Source organism: Pelodiscus sinensis, chromosome 1 (genome assembly GCF_052426305.1).
Source record: "Pelodiscus sinensis isolate ZL-2025 chromosome 1, ASM5242630v1, whole genome shotgun sequence".
NCBI lineage: Eukaryota > Metazoa > Chordata > Testudines > Trionychidae > Pelodiscus > Pelodiscus sinensis.
The window spans coordinates 252119412-252137122 of NC_143052.1; the positions used below are offsets into that span (position 1 = coordinate 252119412).

General features: G+C 44.6%; 1 protein-coding gene across 1 annotated transcript in view; it reads left to right on the forward strand.

The window, feature by feature from the left end:
- The window catches only part of NALCN (sodium leak channel, non-selective), a 366003-nt gene that overhangs the window by 196579 nt on the left and 151713 nt on the right, over positions 1-17711 (forward strand). The window contains exon 11 of the mRNA XM_075918747.2: positions 3695-3826. Within this exon, the coding sequence (XP_075774862.1) occupies positions 3695-3826 (132 nt within the window). The remainder of the gene's footprint in view (positions 1-3694; positions 3827-17711) is intronic.

Consider the following 17711-nt stretch of genomic DNA (forward strand, 5'->3'; position numbering starts at 1 on the left):
GCATTTAATCAGAGTAAATTATGACATGACCCCTCTTGTTCTCACTAGGGGTACGTCTAGACTACAGGCGTACAGATACAGACAGATACCATCGACAAAACTTCTGTCGACAAAGAGCGTATAGACTACATCTAGTTCTGTCGACAAAGCAAGCCGCTTTGTCGACATGACAGCGTAGACACAAAGGACAGTGTAGATGCCATAACGCCTTTTGTTGACAGAACTCTGTCAACAAAAGGCGTTATTCCTTGTAGAATTAGGTTTACAGCCATTGACAAAACTGCTGAGTTCTGTCGACGTTATGTCAACAGAACTCAGCGGCAGTGTAGACGCAGGTATAGTTTTGTCGACAAAAGTCCACTTTTGTCGACAAAACCCTGTAGTCTAGAGACACATTAGGGGTACATCTAAACTACATGCCTCCATTGATGGAGGCATGTAGATTTGTGTATTCGAAAAAGGGAAATGAAGCCGCGATTAAAATAATCGCGGCTTCATTTAAATTTACATGGCTGTCATGCTGAGCCGACAAACAGCTGATCAGCTGTTTGTCCGCTCAGCGCGCTAGTCTGGACGCTCCCCTGCCAACATCAAAGCCCTTTGTCAGCAGCCCCGGTAAACCTCATCCCACGAGGAATAACGGGGCTGCCGACAAAGGGCTTTGATGTCAGCAGGGGAGCATCCAGACTAGCGCGCTGAGCGGACAAACAGCTGATCAGCTGTTTGTCGGCTCAGCGCGGCAGCCATGTAAATTTAAATGAAGCCGCAATCATTTAAATCGCCGCTTCATTTCCCTTTGCCTATAACCCTAATCTACATGGCTCCATCGATGAAGCCACGTAGTCTAGACACAGCCTAGGAGACACTCAGGGAACTATGACCACTTCCTTCCACTCTCCATTATGTCTGAGCTGGGACATTTGACACTAATTTCTTCTGGCTCTGAGTGTAAAACTAGTCATATTTCAAAATGTATCCCAAAACTGGAACTGTTTTCATTTAGGAATGTTTGTTTTAAGTACCATACCTAATGCCTCAGATCCATAAAGGGGCAGTATTTCAAAGACTCATTGATAAGCACACCAGTGCATGATAGGGAAAAAAGACCATTCCTTACAGTTTAGGGACAATAGTTAATAATTAGAAGTTCACATATTTTTCAGCATCAGTGGAATTTGCTAAAATGTTCTTATCTTTTTCAAGCAATCACAAAATATGTTAAAAGCAAATTAATTTATAGAAAATAAGCTACATGACTAGTAAAATGCCCTGCATTACTCTGCAAATAAAAGGAAACATTTCCTGCAATTTGCAACTGTTACTTTCACAATTTTCTACCAGCTCAGACGGCCATTAACCAAGAGGCTGAAAATGAAATTTATCCCATTCATGCTGTGAATTCTATATGATTAGTAGTGTATAGAATGTGATTTTGTAAAGCTCCTTTCATACTCAAGGTATTTCAGCACAGTTTCAGAACAAAATAATAACATATACGCCACAAATATATTCAACCTGTATGCTGCCAAAAGCTTGCATTTTTCCATTGGCCAAAATGAGTCTTTGCTCAGTGGTCCATATAATACATGTGCTGTAGACTTGAACAGTCCCATGTTATTCCCTCTTTGCCCCCTGGCTCCTGGGCAAGAAACCTGTTCCTATTCTAACTAACCCATCAGGCCAGATTACTTCCTCTACCCCTGATTCACTCAGCTCTACTAACTCTGGATGTTAAATTGCATTTAATCAGTTAATCGAGTAGTCCATGGAAGTTCATCAACTACTCGATTAGTTGATAAGGGGAGAAACTGCAAAGCCGCAGTGGGGTGAGCTCCCAGCTCCAGGAGCTAACTCTGCTGTTTCTCTGCTTTTTAAATGTATTAAGAGCCACCAGAAATCAGCTGAGAGAGCGCCCAGTCCCCCTATTTCTTCATAGGTCATGTGTTTCAACCCACTAATCATTTTGGTTGCCCTCCGCTGGACCCTCTCCAATGTGTCCCTATCCTTTCTATAGTGGGGGGTCCAGAACTGGACACAATACTCCAGATGTGGCCTCACCAAATCCAAATAAAGGGGAATAATAACTTCTCTAGATCTACTGGCAATGCTCCTCATAATTCAACCTAATATGCCATTAGCCTTCTTGACTTCCAGGACACACTGTTGACTCATATCCAGCTTCTCATCCACTGTAATCCCCATGTCCTTTTCTGCTGAACTGCTACTTAGCCAGTCATCCCCAGCCTGTAACAATGCTTGGGATTCCTCCGTCCCAAGTGCAGGACTCTATACTTGTCTTTGTTGAACTTCATCAGATTTCTTTTGGCGCAATCTTCTAATCTGTCTATGTCACTCTGGACCCGATCCCTTCCCTCCAAAGTATCTACTTCTCCCCCTAGTTTAGTGTCATCTGCAAACTTGCTGAGGGTGCAATCCATCCCCTAATCCAGGTCATGAATAAAGATGTTGAACAAAGCAAGCCCTAGAACTGATCCGTGGGGCACTCCACTAAAAACTGACTGCCAACCTGACATCGAGCCGTTGATCACTACCCGTTGGGCTTGACAATCTAGCCAGCTTTCTATCCATCTTACAGTCCATTTATCCAATCCATACTCCCTTTACTTGTTGGCAAGAATATTGTGGAAAACCATATCAAAAGCTTTGCTAAAGTCAAGGTATATCATATCCACTGACTTTCCCATATCCACAGAGCCAGTTACCTCATCACAGAAGCTAATCAGATTGGTCAGGAATGACGTGTCCTTCATGAATCCATGTTGATTATTTCCAATCACTTTCCCCTCTTCCAAGTGCTTCAAAGTGGATTCATTGAGGATCCCCTGCATGTTTTCCCCTAAATGTCTTCTAAGAGCCCAGTAAGCATTGGAAGCTTTCTCATCTTATGACTCATGTTATGGGGAGAAGTGCCAAAGGTGGCCAAGAAAAGAGAGGGCGGAATAAGCTACCTGTCCCCTTTACTCATGAAAGAGACCAAGATTACAATCTAGTCCAAAGGACCTATGGAATATCTGTTCTGCCTCTGCTATGTGCGTTGTAATAATAGTATTATCATTTGAGTTTATACTGAGATATATTTATAAAAAGGGCTTGCCGAGTGGCGGCGAGCCCTGCTCGCCAGCTGCGCGGTTCTGCGCTCTGTGCATGTGCAGATTGTTCTGCGCTCTGTGCATGCGCAGATTGTTCTGCGCTCTGCGCATGCGCAGATCACTCTGTGCAGGCTCTTCCGGGGTGTAATCTACTTGCCATGAGTGAGTAGATTACACTATTTGTCGAGCCCTGTTTATAACGCTGATGCCTAAACAAGGAAACAGTTACAGCCATATTAAAATCATAAAGAATGTCTGACAATGGGAAAAATGGGTAGACATAAATATAGCTAAGTATTTTAAAAGTATATTAGAAACAATGGAAATAGTAAACAGTGAAACATTTATAAAAGTTGACTAGGAAATAATTGAAAAAATGACAGTGAATGTAAATTAATTGGAGCAAAATGATATATTTGACTGTAAGACAAATAGTAATTTACAATCAGTTTATGAATATTTACACAATATACTATGATTATATTAAAAAGACATAAATTGCTGTGTATGCATCATTTGAATAATAAAGTTTAACATATTTAAAGAATATACTTCTTGTGTTTTTGTTTTTTCTTCCTCTACAGAAAATGATGAGGTCATCAATATTTCATATGTTCATACTGAGCATGGTGGCAGTAGATGTCATTGTTGCTGCTAGTAATTACTACAAAGGGGAGACTTTCAAAAGACAGCATGATGAATTTTACCTAGCTGAGGTGAGTCTACTGGACCTTCTATCCAGATAGTTCTCAAGATGAAAAAAAGTAGACAAAGCTATGTGAATGTCAAGCAACTTGTCATTTCTTTATTCCCTTAAGCAATCGGAGAGTTTTATTGCAAGTTATTCAAGTTCCTTTGGCTGACAATGGCTGACAGCCCTTTAAAAAACAAAACAGATTTCTGAAAGGTAATCTCAAACAAAATGTCACTGGTAATGAACTGAGGCTTGAGTACAACCTCTGCAGGCAATGTACAGCAGATAAAAATAAAACTTATAAACAGGAGTGCAAGCAGAAAAAATTCACTTGTTTTTAATTAAAACCAAATAACAAACATACCAAAAGACAGACCTTATTCTGGAAGGTATCCCTGTTCAGGAAAGCTCTTAAGCACCTGCTTAACTATAATCTTGTTCTTAAATGTAGCTGAACAGTACTCAAAGAACACTGTATTTGGGAACATTGTGGGCATGATGCATAAAAAAAATATTCAGTTGGAGTTTTGGAGAGGGCTTAGGTTGAAAGGGAGTTGTTTACAGGTGGCTGGATAATATTGTTCATGTTGCTAGCATTCTGTTATAAAATTGTAGGGGACCTTGAAGAGTCATCTACTCCTGTCCCCCGCATTCATGGCAAGGCCAAGCACCATATAGACCAGAGGTGGGCAAGATACCTCTCATGGTTTGGATGCGGCCCACCAAGCCACCAGATCTGGCCCATGGACACTTTCCTGGGACCCTCAGGCATGCAGGAGCCACTGTTTTAAGCACAGGGCTGCTCCATGTGGCTCTCTGCTCTAGAGAGAAGAGGAGGCTACGTGTTATCTCCCTGCCCCCAGCCCAATCCTCAGATCCTATTGGCTGGAAACAACAGGCCAATAGGAACTGACCCCAGCTAATCTCTCAGCTCCAGCTGGTCAAAAATAACCAGTCAATAGGAGCTGAGAAATTGGCCTGGTGGATTGGGGCAGCTCAAGCCCCTTCCCTCTCCTGGAGCTGAGAACCACCTGGAGGGAGCAGCCTGCAGTTTTAAGTGATCTGAGGCTGCAGTAGGCAGGGAGCCCAACTTGCTTTGGGAGTGCCATAGGGCTGCTGGCCGGGAGATGCTTAGGTAAGTGCCTCCCAGCCAGACCCTGCCTCTGGCATTCCTACCCCTCCCACACCTCAACTCCTTCCCCAAGGTCACCATGCAAATGTAAGCGGGGGAATGGTCCCGCTATTGTGGGGAACTTTCCTGGCTTCTATACACCCTGGTGAAATGAACCAGCGAAAGGATCTGAGTCCCCGCTCCCACTTCCTTTATCCCACGGCTCCCCTGATCCTGAGGGCTCCCCTTTCACTGTCCTGAGTAGCAGAGTCCTCGAAACCCCAACAAGGCTGGGCCCAGGTTTCCTGGGGCTTAATCCCCGACCTTGTAATCACTAGGGGCAGGAGTTAGGGTGTTCCCACTCCAAGGTGCTCTCTTTACACTGCATGCTTTCTTGGCCCAGTGATCATTTCATCAGGTTCAAAGCAAATACAATTTATTAAACATCAACTGATTAAAGAGAAAAGAATAAGAAAAAATGAGAATGGTTAATTGAGAACACACAGCCCTGCTCTGTAGCACAGGGACATCAAAACAGCAGTTTGCAGAGTGTAAGGACAGTTCACAGTCTCTTCCTTAGAGGCCCTGGATGTGCTGCAGGGGACTGCAGGCTGGACACGCTTGCTCTGGCAGTGACCACACAGCCTCAAGCTCTAAGTGGCCAGACCCCTCTCCCAGTCCAGAGCCTTTCCCCACACTTTTCAGTTCCCAGCTGCTCACCACATCCAGCTGCAGGGTGCTGCTTGGCCAGTCTCTAGCTCCTTGTGTTGCTTCTCTGTTCCTTTTGGCTCTCTGAGCACTGCCAGTCTGCTGCTCAACACAGGGTCAGCGCTCCTTGAGCTGTGTGTGTCTGGCTCAGCTACTGCAAAAACTGCCCCTCAGCACACAGCTTGCACTGCTTGAGCTGTCTCTCAGCTCCCTGTTTTTGCAGGACTTCTTCTGCACACAGCTTGCACTCCTTGGGCAGTCTCTCAGCTCTCTGTTTGCTCAGAGAGAGCCAGAACAATCCCAGCTTACAGGGAAGACGGGGCCTGGCCTCTCCCCTTCCTCACTGGCCTGTCCAACCTGTCAGTCAGGCTGAGCTGGAGTGTTGACTGCTTTCCATTGTCTCTGGGTTCTGTCAGTCTCATGAACCCTTCCCCCTTCTGAAACTGGGAGCTGGCAAACCAAAAAACTCCCACAGAGTTTTAGTAAGGGGTAACAGTCCCCTTACACAAACCCTCTGCACCCTCTTGCCCCAGGTCACAACTCCCTCTCAGACACTGTACCCCTTCCTACACATCTTCCCCAGGCCAGAATCCTCCCAGACCTCCAATCCCCTGATCCAGGTCACAACACCTCCTTCACCCAAACTCCTTCTCGGGCACCTCCTGCACCCCTGTCCCTTACTCCGTGCTCCCTTCTGCACTCAACCTCCATCCTAGACCCTGAACTCCCTCCACAGAAAAGTGTGGCCCTGGACCACTTTCCAAAATCTTGGAATGGCCCTCCCACCAAAAATTATTGCCCACTGCTGAGCTAGACCATCCCTGACAAGGTGTTTGTCCAATCTGGTTTTAAAAATATCCAATGGTGGAGATTCCAAAACCTCCCTAGGCAATTTATTCTAGTGTTAACCACACTAACAGGAATTTTTTCCTCATGTCCAAACTAAACTGCCTTTGCTGCAATTTAAGCCCATTGCTTCTTGTCCTATCCTCAGAGGTTAGAGAGAGCAATTTTTCTCTCTCCTTGTAACAACCTTTTATGTACTTGAAAATTGTTACCATTTCCCCTCTCATTTCTTCTCCAGGTGAAACAAACCCCATATTGTCCTTCATAGGTAGTATTTTCTATATTTTTAAAGATTTTTGTTGCTTTTCTCTGAACTTTCTCCAATTTGTCCAAATCTTTCCTGAAATGTGGCAACCAGAAATGGATACAGTACTCCAGTTGAAGCCTAACCCATGCAGAGTAGAGTGGAACAATTACTTCTCATGTCGTCTGTGTCTACACTGGGCCACTTATTCCGGAAAATCAGCCGCTTTTCCGGAATAAGCTGTGAGCTGTCTACACTGGCCCTTGAATTTCCGGAAAAGCAACGACGCTCTACTGTACAAAATCAGCCGCTATTCCGGAAAAACTATTCTGCTCCCGCTCGGGCATAAGTCCTTATTCTGGAACACTGTTCTGGAAAAGGGCCAGTGTAGACAGCCCAGTAGTCTTTTCCGGAAAAAAGCCCTGATCGCGAAAATGGCGATCGGGGCTCTTTTCCGGAAAAGCGCGTCTACATTGGCCACAGACGCTTTTCCGGAAAAAGGGCTTTTCCGGAAAAGCAGCCTGCCAATGTAGATGCTCCTTTTCCGGAAAAACTGAAAACGGAATAGTATTCCGTTTTAAGCAATTCTGGAAATTCATGCCAGTGTAGACACAGCCGTCTAGTTTACCACCCTTCAGCTAATGAATCCCAGACAGATGGTTTTTTTTTTTTCTCAGTCATATTACACTGTTGATTCATTTAGATTGTAGCCCACTCTGACCTCACCTCCCAATCTCTTTCCGCAGTACTCCTTCCCAGGCAGTCTTTTCCCATTTTGTATGTTTACAATTGACTAGTCTTTCCAAAAATGAGTACTTTACATTTGTCCTTAATGAATTTCACCCTATTTACTTCAGATCATTTTGAATTTTAATCCTGTCCTCTAACACACTTGCAGCTTCTTCCAGGTTGGTTTCATCCACAGACTGTATAAGTGTGCTCTCCGTGCTATTACCGAAATCATTGGTGAAGACATTGAACAGAACCAGTCCCAAAACTGACCACTGTAGGCTCCCTTTTGGTGTACCTCTTTGATATACTCTTGCAGCTTGAGGTTAAGCCACTGATAACTACTTACTGGGAACCATTTTCCAACCAGCTATGCACCTACCTTATAATAATTACATCTAGGTTGTATTTCCCTAGTTTGTTTATGAAAAGGTCATGTGCAACAGTATCAAAAGTCTTACTAAAGTCAAAATACACCTAATGGAGCTAAGTTCAAATCCCTGCTCTACTTCAGCCCAAACAGGGAACTGGACCCTGGTCTGCCAAACCATAGCTCACTGTTCTAATCACTGTGTTAAAGATTATGAATGAAGTTGCTTCTTCTAGCCATATTATATGGGTTTATGTGTTCTCTAAGAATTCCTGTGAGACTGGAATCCACAGAGAATGCCCAGTTTGAGAATCCTGCAAGGGCAGAGGATGAATGTGCCTGTTGGATATGTGCATGCTCACTGGCAGAAACATACATGCCTAAGGAGCTTTAAGAGTGGAAACTCATACTATTAGGTATTTTAATTACCTCCAAGATTAGGCACTGTAGGGAACCAAACTATCAGCAATTGGAGAAACAGAGCTCCAAAGCAAGCACAAAAGGGCAACCTCCCACTAAAGTTGTATATTCCTTTTCTTGCACAACCCTGGATTCCCCTATGTTGGAGGACATATTTCCTGTGTCGGGAACCCACAGCCACAAAAATTAAAATACAGCCCAATATTTCACAGACAAATGCTGTTACATTGATAAATGCCATTACATTGACCCAAAGAAATCCTAATATTTAACTCCTCAACAAAGTCCATTCTCTAAGTAGGAATCTGTTTCAAAGTATGTGTACCTATTCAGTTAAGTTGTATTTATAAAGATAATATTTTATTTAACAAGATTTAAATGATTTCCATAATAAACCTAATGAAAAGGGGAGGTTGGAGGAATTCGTATTTGTTTTAATAAATGTGTTAACCTTCCATCATATTATAGTTGAAACAAAATTTTTCCTCCTAAATGAAATCCCTTTCCCATAACAGAGCAAAATATTCCAAACTAATCAATGATAAATTTGGACTGCACCAAAAATCCAAAGTTCAGCACATTTAAAGACCTTGCTATATTGTTCAGTACACAATAAATAGACTGCAGAGGTCAGAGTCAATAACATAACTGATATGACTTGACATTTTCATATTTTTAAACAATGGTCTTAAAAGGACGCTGTCAAGTCCGTTCACTTCAGGCAGTTTAAACAAGCTTTTGAATGAAAAATGCATTTTTACTAGATTGTCCAGCATTGGAATTGGTACAGATTTTGTTGACTGAGTATGAACAAGTTGGGATTTGCATTTGGACCACTGCTGTTAAGCTTCTCATAAATAGTCTTGAAAATGGGGTAAATAGAGAGGCGGCAAAATTTGCAGATGCTACAAAATTACTCAAAATAATTAAATCCAAAACTGACTGCAAAGAGTTACAAAGGGATCTCACAGAACTGGGTGACTGGGCAAAACAAGGGCAGATGGAATTCAGTGTTGATAAATGCAAAGTAATGTACATGGAAAATATAATTTCAGCTAAACATACAAAAATGATGTTATCATTCAAGAAAGGGCTCTTGGAATCATTGTGGATATTTCCCTGAAAACATCTGCTCAATGTGCAGTTGCAGTCTAAAAACTAAAAAGCTAACAGAATATTGGGAATCATTAGAAAATGAATAGATAATAAGACAGAAAATATCATATTTACTCTTTATAAAGTCATATTATGTCCACATGTTGAATACTGTATGCAGATCTGGTCCCCCCGTCTATAAAAAGGATATATTGGATTTGGAAATGGTACTAAAAAGTCAACAGAAATGATTAGGAGATAAGGAATAGCTTCCACATGAGGAGAGATGAAAAAGACTGGGACTTTTCAGCTTGGAAAAGAAATGACTAAAGGGTGGGGGAATCTGTTAGAGGTCTAGAAAATCATGAATGGCGTGAAAAAATAGAATAACACAAGAAACTCACCCAATGAAATTTATAGGCAGCAAATTTAAAACAAACAATATAAATTATTTCTTAACTCTTTGCCAGGAGATAGTGCAATGTGTTACCAGATTTGCCCATTACTCCTGGGTGTACTCATTTATTAGGGTTACTCTTATGGGGCTGGGTGAAGTTTAATTCTATCCATGTGCTGCTTATGCTACTTGGGCTCTCATATGGAGCTGAATTCTCTCTGCTGCCAATTTCCCCTCCCAATGGAGCTCTCCTGCAGGAACTATGTTCCTCAGGACGGGGTTCTTCCCACCTTAGAAACACATGAACATTCACAGCCACTAACAGAGCACGTCTGAGAGGACTGTTTAATCAGCACTCTCAAGCTGACCCCTTATATGTCACTGGACTCAGCAGGCTGAGTTTAACAGCAATACCGTGCTGTACCCTCAGTGGGCTGGATTTAACAGCACTTTAAGTTGCCATCCTCACATGCCCCCAAGTTCAGCACCTCCCACTTTCACGCCACAATAATTCTGCTGGTAAACCACATGATGAGCAAACCCTACAGGATTTTTGGGCACTACAGGGATCTTTAGCTTGGGTACAAGAAGCGTTTTTGCAGCGTGAATGGGGAAGCCAATACAATACCCACGAGGAAGAATGAGAGAGAGAGAGAGAAAAAGAGAGGGTATGTCTACACTACAAAGTTAATTCGAACTAACGGACGTTAGTTCAAATTAACTTTGATAGGCGCTACACTAGCGCTCCACTAGTTTGAACTTAATTCGAACTAGTGGAGCGCTTAGTTCGAACTAGGTAAACCTCATTGTACGAGGACTAAGCCTAGTTCGAACTTACTAGTTCGAAATAAGGGGTGTGTAGCCCCTTAATTTGAACTAGTGGGAGGCTAGCCCTCCCCAGCTTTCCCTGGTGGCCACTCTGGCCAACACCAGGGAAACTCTACTGCCCCCCTCCCGGCCCCGGACCCCTTAAAGGGGCACGGGCCGGCTACGGTGCCCGTGCCAGGTGCAAGCCTGACAGCACGCAGCTAGCAGACCCTGCACCTGGCACGGCTCGAGCCAGCCACCCGATGCCCCACAGCCCTCCCCCTCTTCCCGGAACCAGGCTGACGGCTCCTAGGAGCTTGCCTGGGACCACAAGAGGCGGGCACCCGCCTGCTCTAGTGCGGACATCGTGGACCTCGTCCACGACCTCCGCACTAGGCACAGGAAAGTGGCCGGCTTGGGCAGGAGAGCTGCCAGCCTGGCCACCCAGGAGCAGGTGTGCATGAAAATCAAGGTGGTCCACTGAGACTCCCGACCCTGAGCCCTGAGCTTACAATGGCCGTGCTGGGTCAGACCAAAGGTCCATCTAGCCCAGTAGCCTGTCTGCCGACAGTGGCCAACCCTAGGTACCCTAGAGGGGATGGACCGAAGACAGTGACCAAGCCATTTGTCTCGTGCCATCCCTCTCCAGCCTTCCACAAACTTTGGGCAGGGACACCACTCCTACCCCCTGGCTACTACCACTCCATGGACCCAACCTCCATGACTTTATCTCACTTCTCTTTAAACTCTGTTCTAGTCTTCACAGCCTCCTGCAGCAAGGAGTTCCACAGGTTGTCTCTTTGCTTTGTGAAGAACAACTTTCTGTTACTAGTTTGAAGCCTGCTACCCATTCCTTTCCTTTGGTGTCCTCTAGTCCTTCTATTATGGGAACTAATGAAGAACTTTTCTGTATGCACCCTCTCCACCCCACTCAGGCTTTTATAGACCTCTATCATATCCCCCCTCCATCTCCTCTTTTCTAAGCTGAAAAGTCCCAGTCTCTTTAGCCTCTCTTCATATGGGACCTGTTCCAAACCCTCTCCCACCCTCTCTCTTCCCCTCTCCCACCTCCTTTTCCCAGTCTCCCCCAGTTTTGTTCAATAAACAGAGATTCTATTTTTGAACACAATTGTCCTTTATTTTGTACATCAGGAAGGGGGGCTAGGGAGGGGTAAGTGGAAGGAGGTGAGAGAGGACTGGGGTACGAGCCCCCGATGGGGAGGACTGGGCTGGCTCTGCGGGCTTCTGGGGGTGGAAGCTCTCCTGCAGCCCCCCAATTGCCCCCCTCCCCAGATGGCAGCCTACGGCAAGTGCAGCCGGTCTGATGGCCAAGTGCTGTGATGTGCCCAGTGTGGGTACTCCGGGCAATCCAAGCCAGGACTGCTGTGCAAGCAGGGCACCCCTGAGAACTGTCTGTCCGGGGTGGGGGTCGGGTCCCTTTAAGTACAGCCCTCGGCTAGCCTGAGACAGCAGCTCCACGCTCTAAGTCCTCATCTGATGCCCTGCTGGCACTGCTTCCGGCCATCCGTAACCCCGGCTAAGAGTCCACTCTGTGTGGACATGCTAGTTCGAATTAGCAAAACGCTAATTCGAACTAGTTTTTTAGTCTGGATGCGTTAGTTCGAATTAGCTTAGTTCGAATTGACTAATTCGAACTAAGTTAGTTCGAATTAGCGCTGTAGTGTAGACATACCCAGAGAGAGAGAGAAGCAACTAGCTTAACAATGAAAGTTATTTATTTCTGGGTAGTGAATATATATATGTGTGTGAGGAGCCAAACACACAAAACAATTACAATATTAAATCTAACAGTTACAATACTAAATCTAAATTTAAACTGATTACAGATGTTAGGGCTAGCTAACCATATAACTGATTACATAAGGCAGGGTCGGGAGGCTATGCCTCGAGAGAGATGGGGGAAGAGAGAAAAAGAGAGAAAGAGAGCTCACAACTCCGTGGAGCTTGCACTGATTGGGGTTCCGAGATGGTGATGGTAGCTGGGGGTCCAGAGGCAGGAGACAGACAGAGCAGACAAGGGCAGGAGATCCCATTCTGCAGAACATAGCCCCCAGATGATCAGGCAGGAGATGATGAAGTCTCAATGGAACTGATGCAGAGGTTACATCCAAGCATCAGAACCATTTTTCTTGAGCAAGGGTAGGCATTTTTATAGGGATAGGACAACAGTTCAAGGAGAATACTGGATTTATTTATGGGTAAACAGAGATGAGACAATAGAGACTGATCACACCTGGCTGGCTATGGGTGATGTTTCTTGAAGGAGCTTACAATGCAACTAGACAGTTTCAATATTTTGGATATCAATAGGATCCATTACTAGAATTTGGTCTGATAATGACTAATTTGGGTGTGAGCAGACCTGGGTTAATTAGCATCTGAAGCAGAGATTTCCCATCAGGAAGTGCTTTTCTGCTTTTGGTATCCCATAGTTCAGTGCGGTTCCTGCTTTGGAAGAGCTGTTCTCCATGCTGTATGTTAATGGAGATGTCTCTGTTCTACCTGCAATGCAGATGTGGTTGGAGTGTTTCGTTAATTCTATCACCCTTGTCTGGAGGAGTTTAGGTGTGTCTTCCCCTGCCTTTTTGTTGCTTTGTCTGTTATTCAAGCAAAGGCCTGGGGAAGGAGAAATTGTTTTCCATGAGTATGACTCCCTGGCTCCCCAAGAGCACAGGGCTGACAGGTGGCCATGCTCTGGTTCCCCAAGAACACAGACCTGGTAGGTAACAAAAGGCCAAAACTAAAAGAGGGTTCCAATAAGAACAAAATTAGTTCAAGGAGGATAGGTCCGTCAATGGCTACTAGCCAGAATGGGCAGGGATGGCGTCCCTCATCTGTTTGCCAAAATCTGGGAATGAGCAACAGGGGGGATGCATCATTTGATGATTTCCTCTTCTGTATATGCCCTCAGAAGCACCTGACATTGAACAATGTTGGAAGACAGGATACTGGGCTAGCAGGACTATAGGTCTGACTTATGGCCATTCTGATGTTATTATGAAGAGTCAAAATGTATCTGCCCCCAGCTCTATATATGAGACTCCACACACGTTCCAGAAAGCCCAGGAGTCATGACAGTCTCTCTCTCCACAGAGTTAGTAACAAAGTAATAATATATATTAAAATTTTAATGCTAATCAGTGTGCCCCGAGTGACTTATGACAAGATGTCAGATCAGGTGTGTTGTGAGCAAGATATGAGAAGTCATTCTTCCGCTCAACTTTGCGCTGATTAGGCCTCAGTTGGAGTATTGTGTCCCGTTCTGGGTGCCACATTTCAAGAAAGATGTGGAGAAATTCTAGAAGGTCCAGAGAAGAGCAACAAGAATGATTAAAGGTCTAGAGAAAATGACCTATGAAAGAAGACTGAAAGAACTGGGCTTGTTTAGTTTGGAAAAGAGAAGATTGAGAGGGGACATGAGAGCGGTTTTCAGGTATCTAAAAGGGTGTCACAAGGAGGAGGGAGAAAACTTGTTCTTCCTGGCCTCTGAGGATAGAACAAGAAGCAATGGACTTAAACTTCAGCAAGGGAGGTTTAGGTTGGACATTAGGAAAAAGTTCCTAACTCTCAGGGGGTATGTCTACACTACCCCGCTAGTTCGAACTAGCGGGGTAATGTATGCATACCAAACTTGCTAATGAAGCCCGGGATTTGAATTTCCCGGGCTTCATTAGCATAAAGCCGGTGCCGCCATTTTTAAAAGCCGGCTAGTGCGAACCCCGTGCCGCGCGGCTACACGCGGCATGGGCTAGATAGTTCGAACTACGTAGCCATTCCGAACTATCTGTACTCCTCGTTCCACATACAGATAGTTCGGAATGGCTACGTAGTTCGAACTATCTAGCCCGTGCCGCGTGTAGCCGCGCGGCACGGGGTTCGCACTAGCCGGCTTTTAAAAATGGCGGCACCGGCTTTATGCTAATGAAGCCCGGGAAATTCAAATCCCGGGCTTCATTAGCAAGTTCGGTATGCATACATTACCCCGCTAGTTCGAACTAGCGGGGTAGTGTAGACATACCCAGGGTGGTTAAACACTGGAATAAATTGCCTAGGGTGGTTGTGGAATCTCCCTCACTGGAGATATTTAAGAATAGGTTAGATAAATGTCTATAAGGGATGGTCTAGACAGTACTGGGTCCTGCCATGAGGGCAGAGGACTGGACTCAATGACCTCTGGAGATCCCTTCCAGTCCTATGATTCTATGATTCTATGATTTGTTAGTGTTAGAGCTGAGTGGGTCTAATATATATTTAATTTTCTTTCTTGTATATAGGAATTAGATACAGTGCTTCTGTCAGCTAATTAGTAAGTTATCTGCCAAAAAAAAACACACTAGAGTTTTCCAGTGCTTTCATAGCCACTGAAAACAGGTGATGTGTATATGGAGGGAGGGCAGATGGAATTGCCGCCCTCCCCACAGTTTGCTGCTTGGCTTGTACTGAGCATGCTCAGTAACACAGCTGAAGCTAATGTCCTCAATCTGCTCCCCATGCTCTCACTTCCCTCCCCCCCCCCCCCGCATGACATGCATAGGATGGCTCCCCCCTTACCAATTGAAATAAGGCTCTGCCTGCCTTTTCCCTGAGGCCCTCGGCTCACTCCATTCCCCCTCCCTCCAATACTTGCTGTTCCTTACCCTTGCTCACTCACTCATTTTCACCAGACTAGGGCAGGAGTTGAGTTGTGGGAGGACAGGAGGGCTCTAGTTTTGGATGCAGGCTCTGGATAGGGCTTGGGATGAGGGATTTGGGGTACAGAAGGGAGCTCCAGGCTGGGGTTTACGGGTTCATAGAATCATGGAACACTAGAACTGAAAGGGACCTCGAGAGGTCATGGAATCTAGTCCTCTGACCTTACGGCAGGACCAAGCATCGTCTAGACCAATCCCTGATAGATGTCTATCTTACCTGCTGTTAAATATGTCCAGAGATGGAGATACCATAACCTCCCTAGGCAATTTATTCTAGTGTTTAACCACCCTGACAGTTAGGAAGTTTTTCCTAATGTCCAACCTAAACCTCTCTTGCTGCAGTTTAAGCCCATTGCTTCTTGTCCTAACCTCAGAGGCCAAGGAAAACAATTTTTCTCCCTCCTCGGGACATCCTTTTAGATACATGAAAACCACTATCTTGTCTCCTCTCTGTCTTCTCCTTTCCAAACTAAACAAGCCCAATTCTTTCAGTCTTCCTTCATAGTTCATGTTCTCTAGAGCTTTAATCATTCTTGTTGCTCTTCTCTGGACCATCTCCAATTTCACCACATCTTTCTTGCAATGTGGTTCCCAGAACGGGACACAATACTCCAAATGAGGCCTAATCAGAGTAGAGTGGAAGAATGACTTCTCGTGTCTTGCTCACAATACTCCTGCTAATGCATCCAAGAATCATGTTTGCTTTTTTTGCAACAGTGTTATACTGTTGACTCATATTTAGCTTGTGCTCCACTATGACCCACAGAACCATTTCTGCAGTATTCCTTCCTTAGACAGTCGCTTCTCATTCTGTATGGGCTCGTCTACACTGGCCCCTTTTCCGGAAGGGGCATGTTAATTTCAGCTATCGTAGTAGGGAAATCCGCGGGGGATTTAAATATCCCCCGCGGCATTTAAATAAAAATGTCCGCCGCTTTTTTCCGGCTTTTAGAAAAGCCGGAAAAGAGCGTCTACACTGGCCCCGATCCTCCGGAAAAAGCGCCCTTTTCCGGAGGCTCTTATTCCTACTTCGAAGTAGGAATAAGAGCCTCCGGAAAAGGGCGCTTTTTCCGGAGGATCGGGGCCAGTGTAGACGCTCTTTTCCGGCTTTTCTAAAAGCCGGAAAAAAGCGGCGGACATTTTTATTTAAATGCCGCGGGGGATATTTAAATCCCCCGCGGATTTCCCTACTACGATAGCTGAAATTAACATGCCCCTTCCGGAAAAGGGGCCAGTGTAGACGTAGCCTATAGGTATATCTACACTACAGAGTTTTGTCAGAAAAACAGCCATTTTATTTTCCTAGTTTATTGATAAGGTGGTCATGCGAGACTGTATCAAATGCCTTACTGAAGTCTAGGTATACCACATCCAGTGCTTCTCCCTTATCCACAAGACTTGTTATCCTATCAAAGAAAGCTATCAGAGGGTATGTCTACGCTACAGAGGTTTTTTTGGAAAAATGGCCATTTTTCTGAAAAAAAACTTCAATTACATCCACATTGCAATCATGTTCTTCTGAAAGAGAGTGTTTTTTCAGACAGTGGTAATCCTCATTCTATGAGGAAGAAACCTTTTTTTAAAAGAGCTCTTTTGGGAAAAGGCATGTGTGGACAGGAAAGAAGGAGTTCTTTTGAAAGAAGGAGTTCTTTTTGGACAGAGGAAAAAGCACAGGTGCACTGGTAGCCTCTCCATCCATAGTAATCACAGCTGAAAAGCTAGATAGCATCCATTCAGCGTGGACCCTATCTTTCAAAAAAGCAGATCGCTTTTTCGATGCGCTTTTGCAGTGTAGGTGCTCTCTTTTGGAAGAAGCCTGCAGTCTAGACATAGCCAGATTGGTTTGACATGATTTGTTCTTTACAAATTTATGCTGACTATTACCTATCACTTTATTTTCTTCCAGATATTTGCAGATGAATCCCTTAATTATTTGCTCCATTATCTTTCCTGGCACAAAATTTAAACAGATTGGTCTATAGTTTCCTGTGTTGTTTTTATTTCTTGGCTTGTTCTTATGTTTGGCATGCAGTAGAGGATTTGAGGTATGGGCTCTGGAGAGTGCTTACCTCAGGTGGCTCCGGAAACATCCAGAATGCCCCGGTGGTCTTTAGGTGCAAGGGCAGCCAGGTGACTCTGCATGCTGTCCTCACCTCCAACCATCATTTTGAAGCACTTGGAAGAGGGGAAATTGATCAGGAATAGTCAACATAGATTCACCAAGGGCAGGTCATACCTGACCAATCTGATTAGCTTCTGTGATGAGGTAACTGGCTCTGTGAACATGGGGAAGTCAGTGGATGTGATATACCTTGACTTTAGGAATGCTTTTGATATGGTCTCCCACAGTATACTTGCCAGCAAGTTAATGAAGTATGGATTGGATAAATGGACTGTAAGGTGGATAGAAAACTGGCTAGATTGTCTGGCCCAAGGGGCAGTGATCAATGGCTCAATGACTAGTTGGT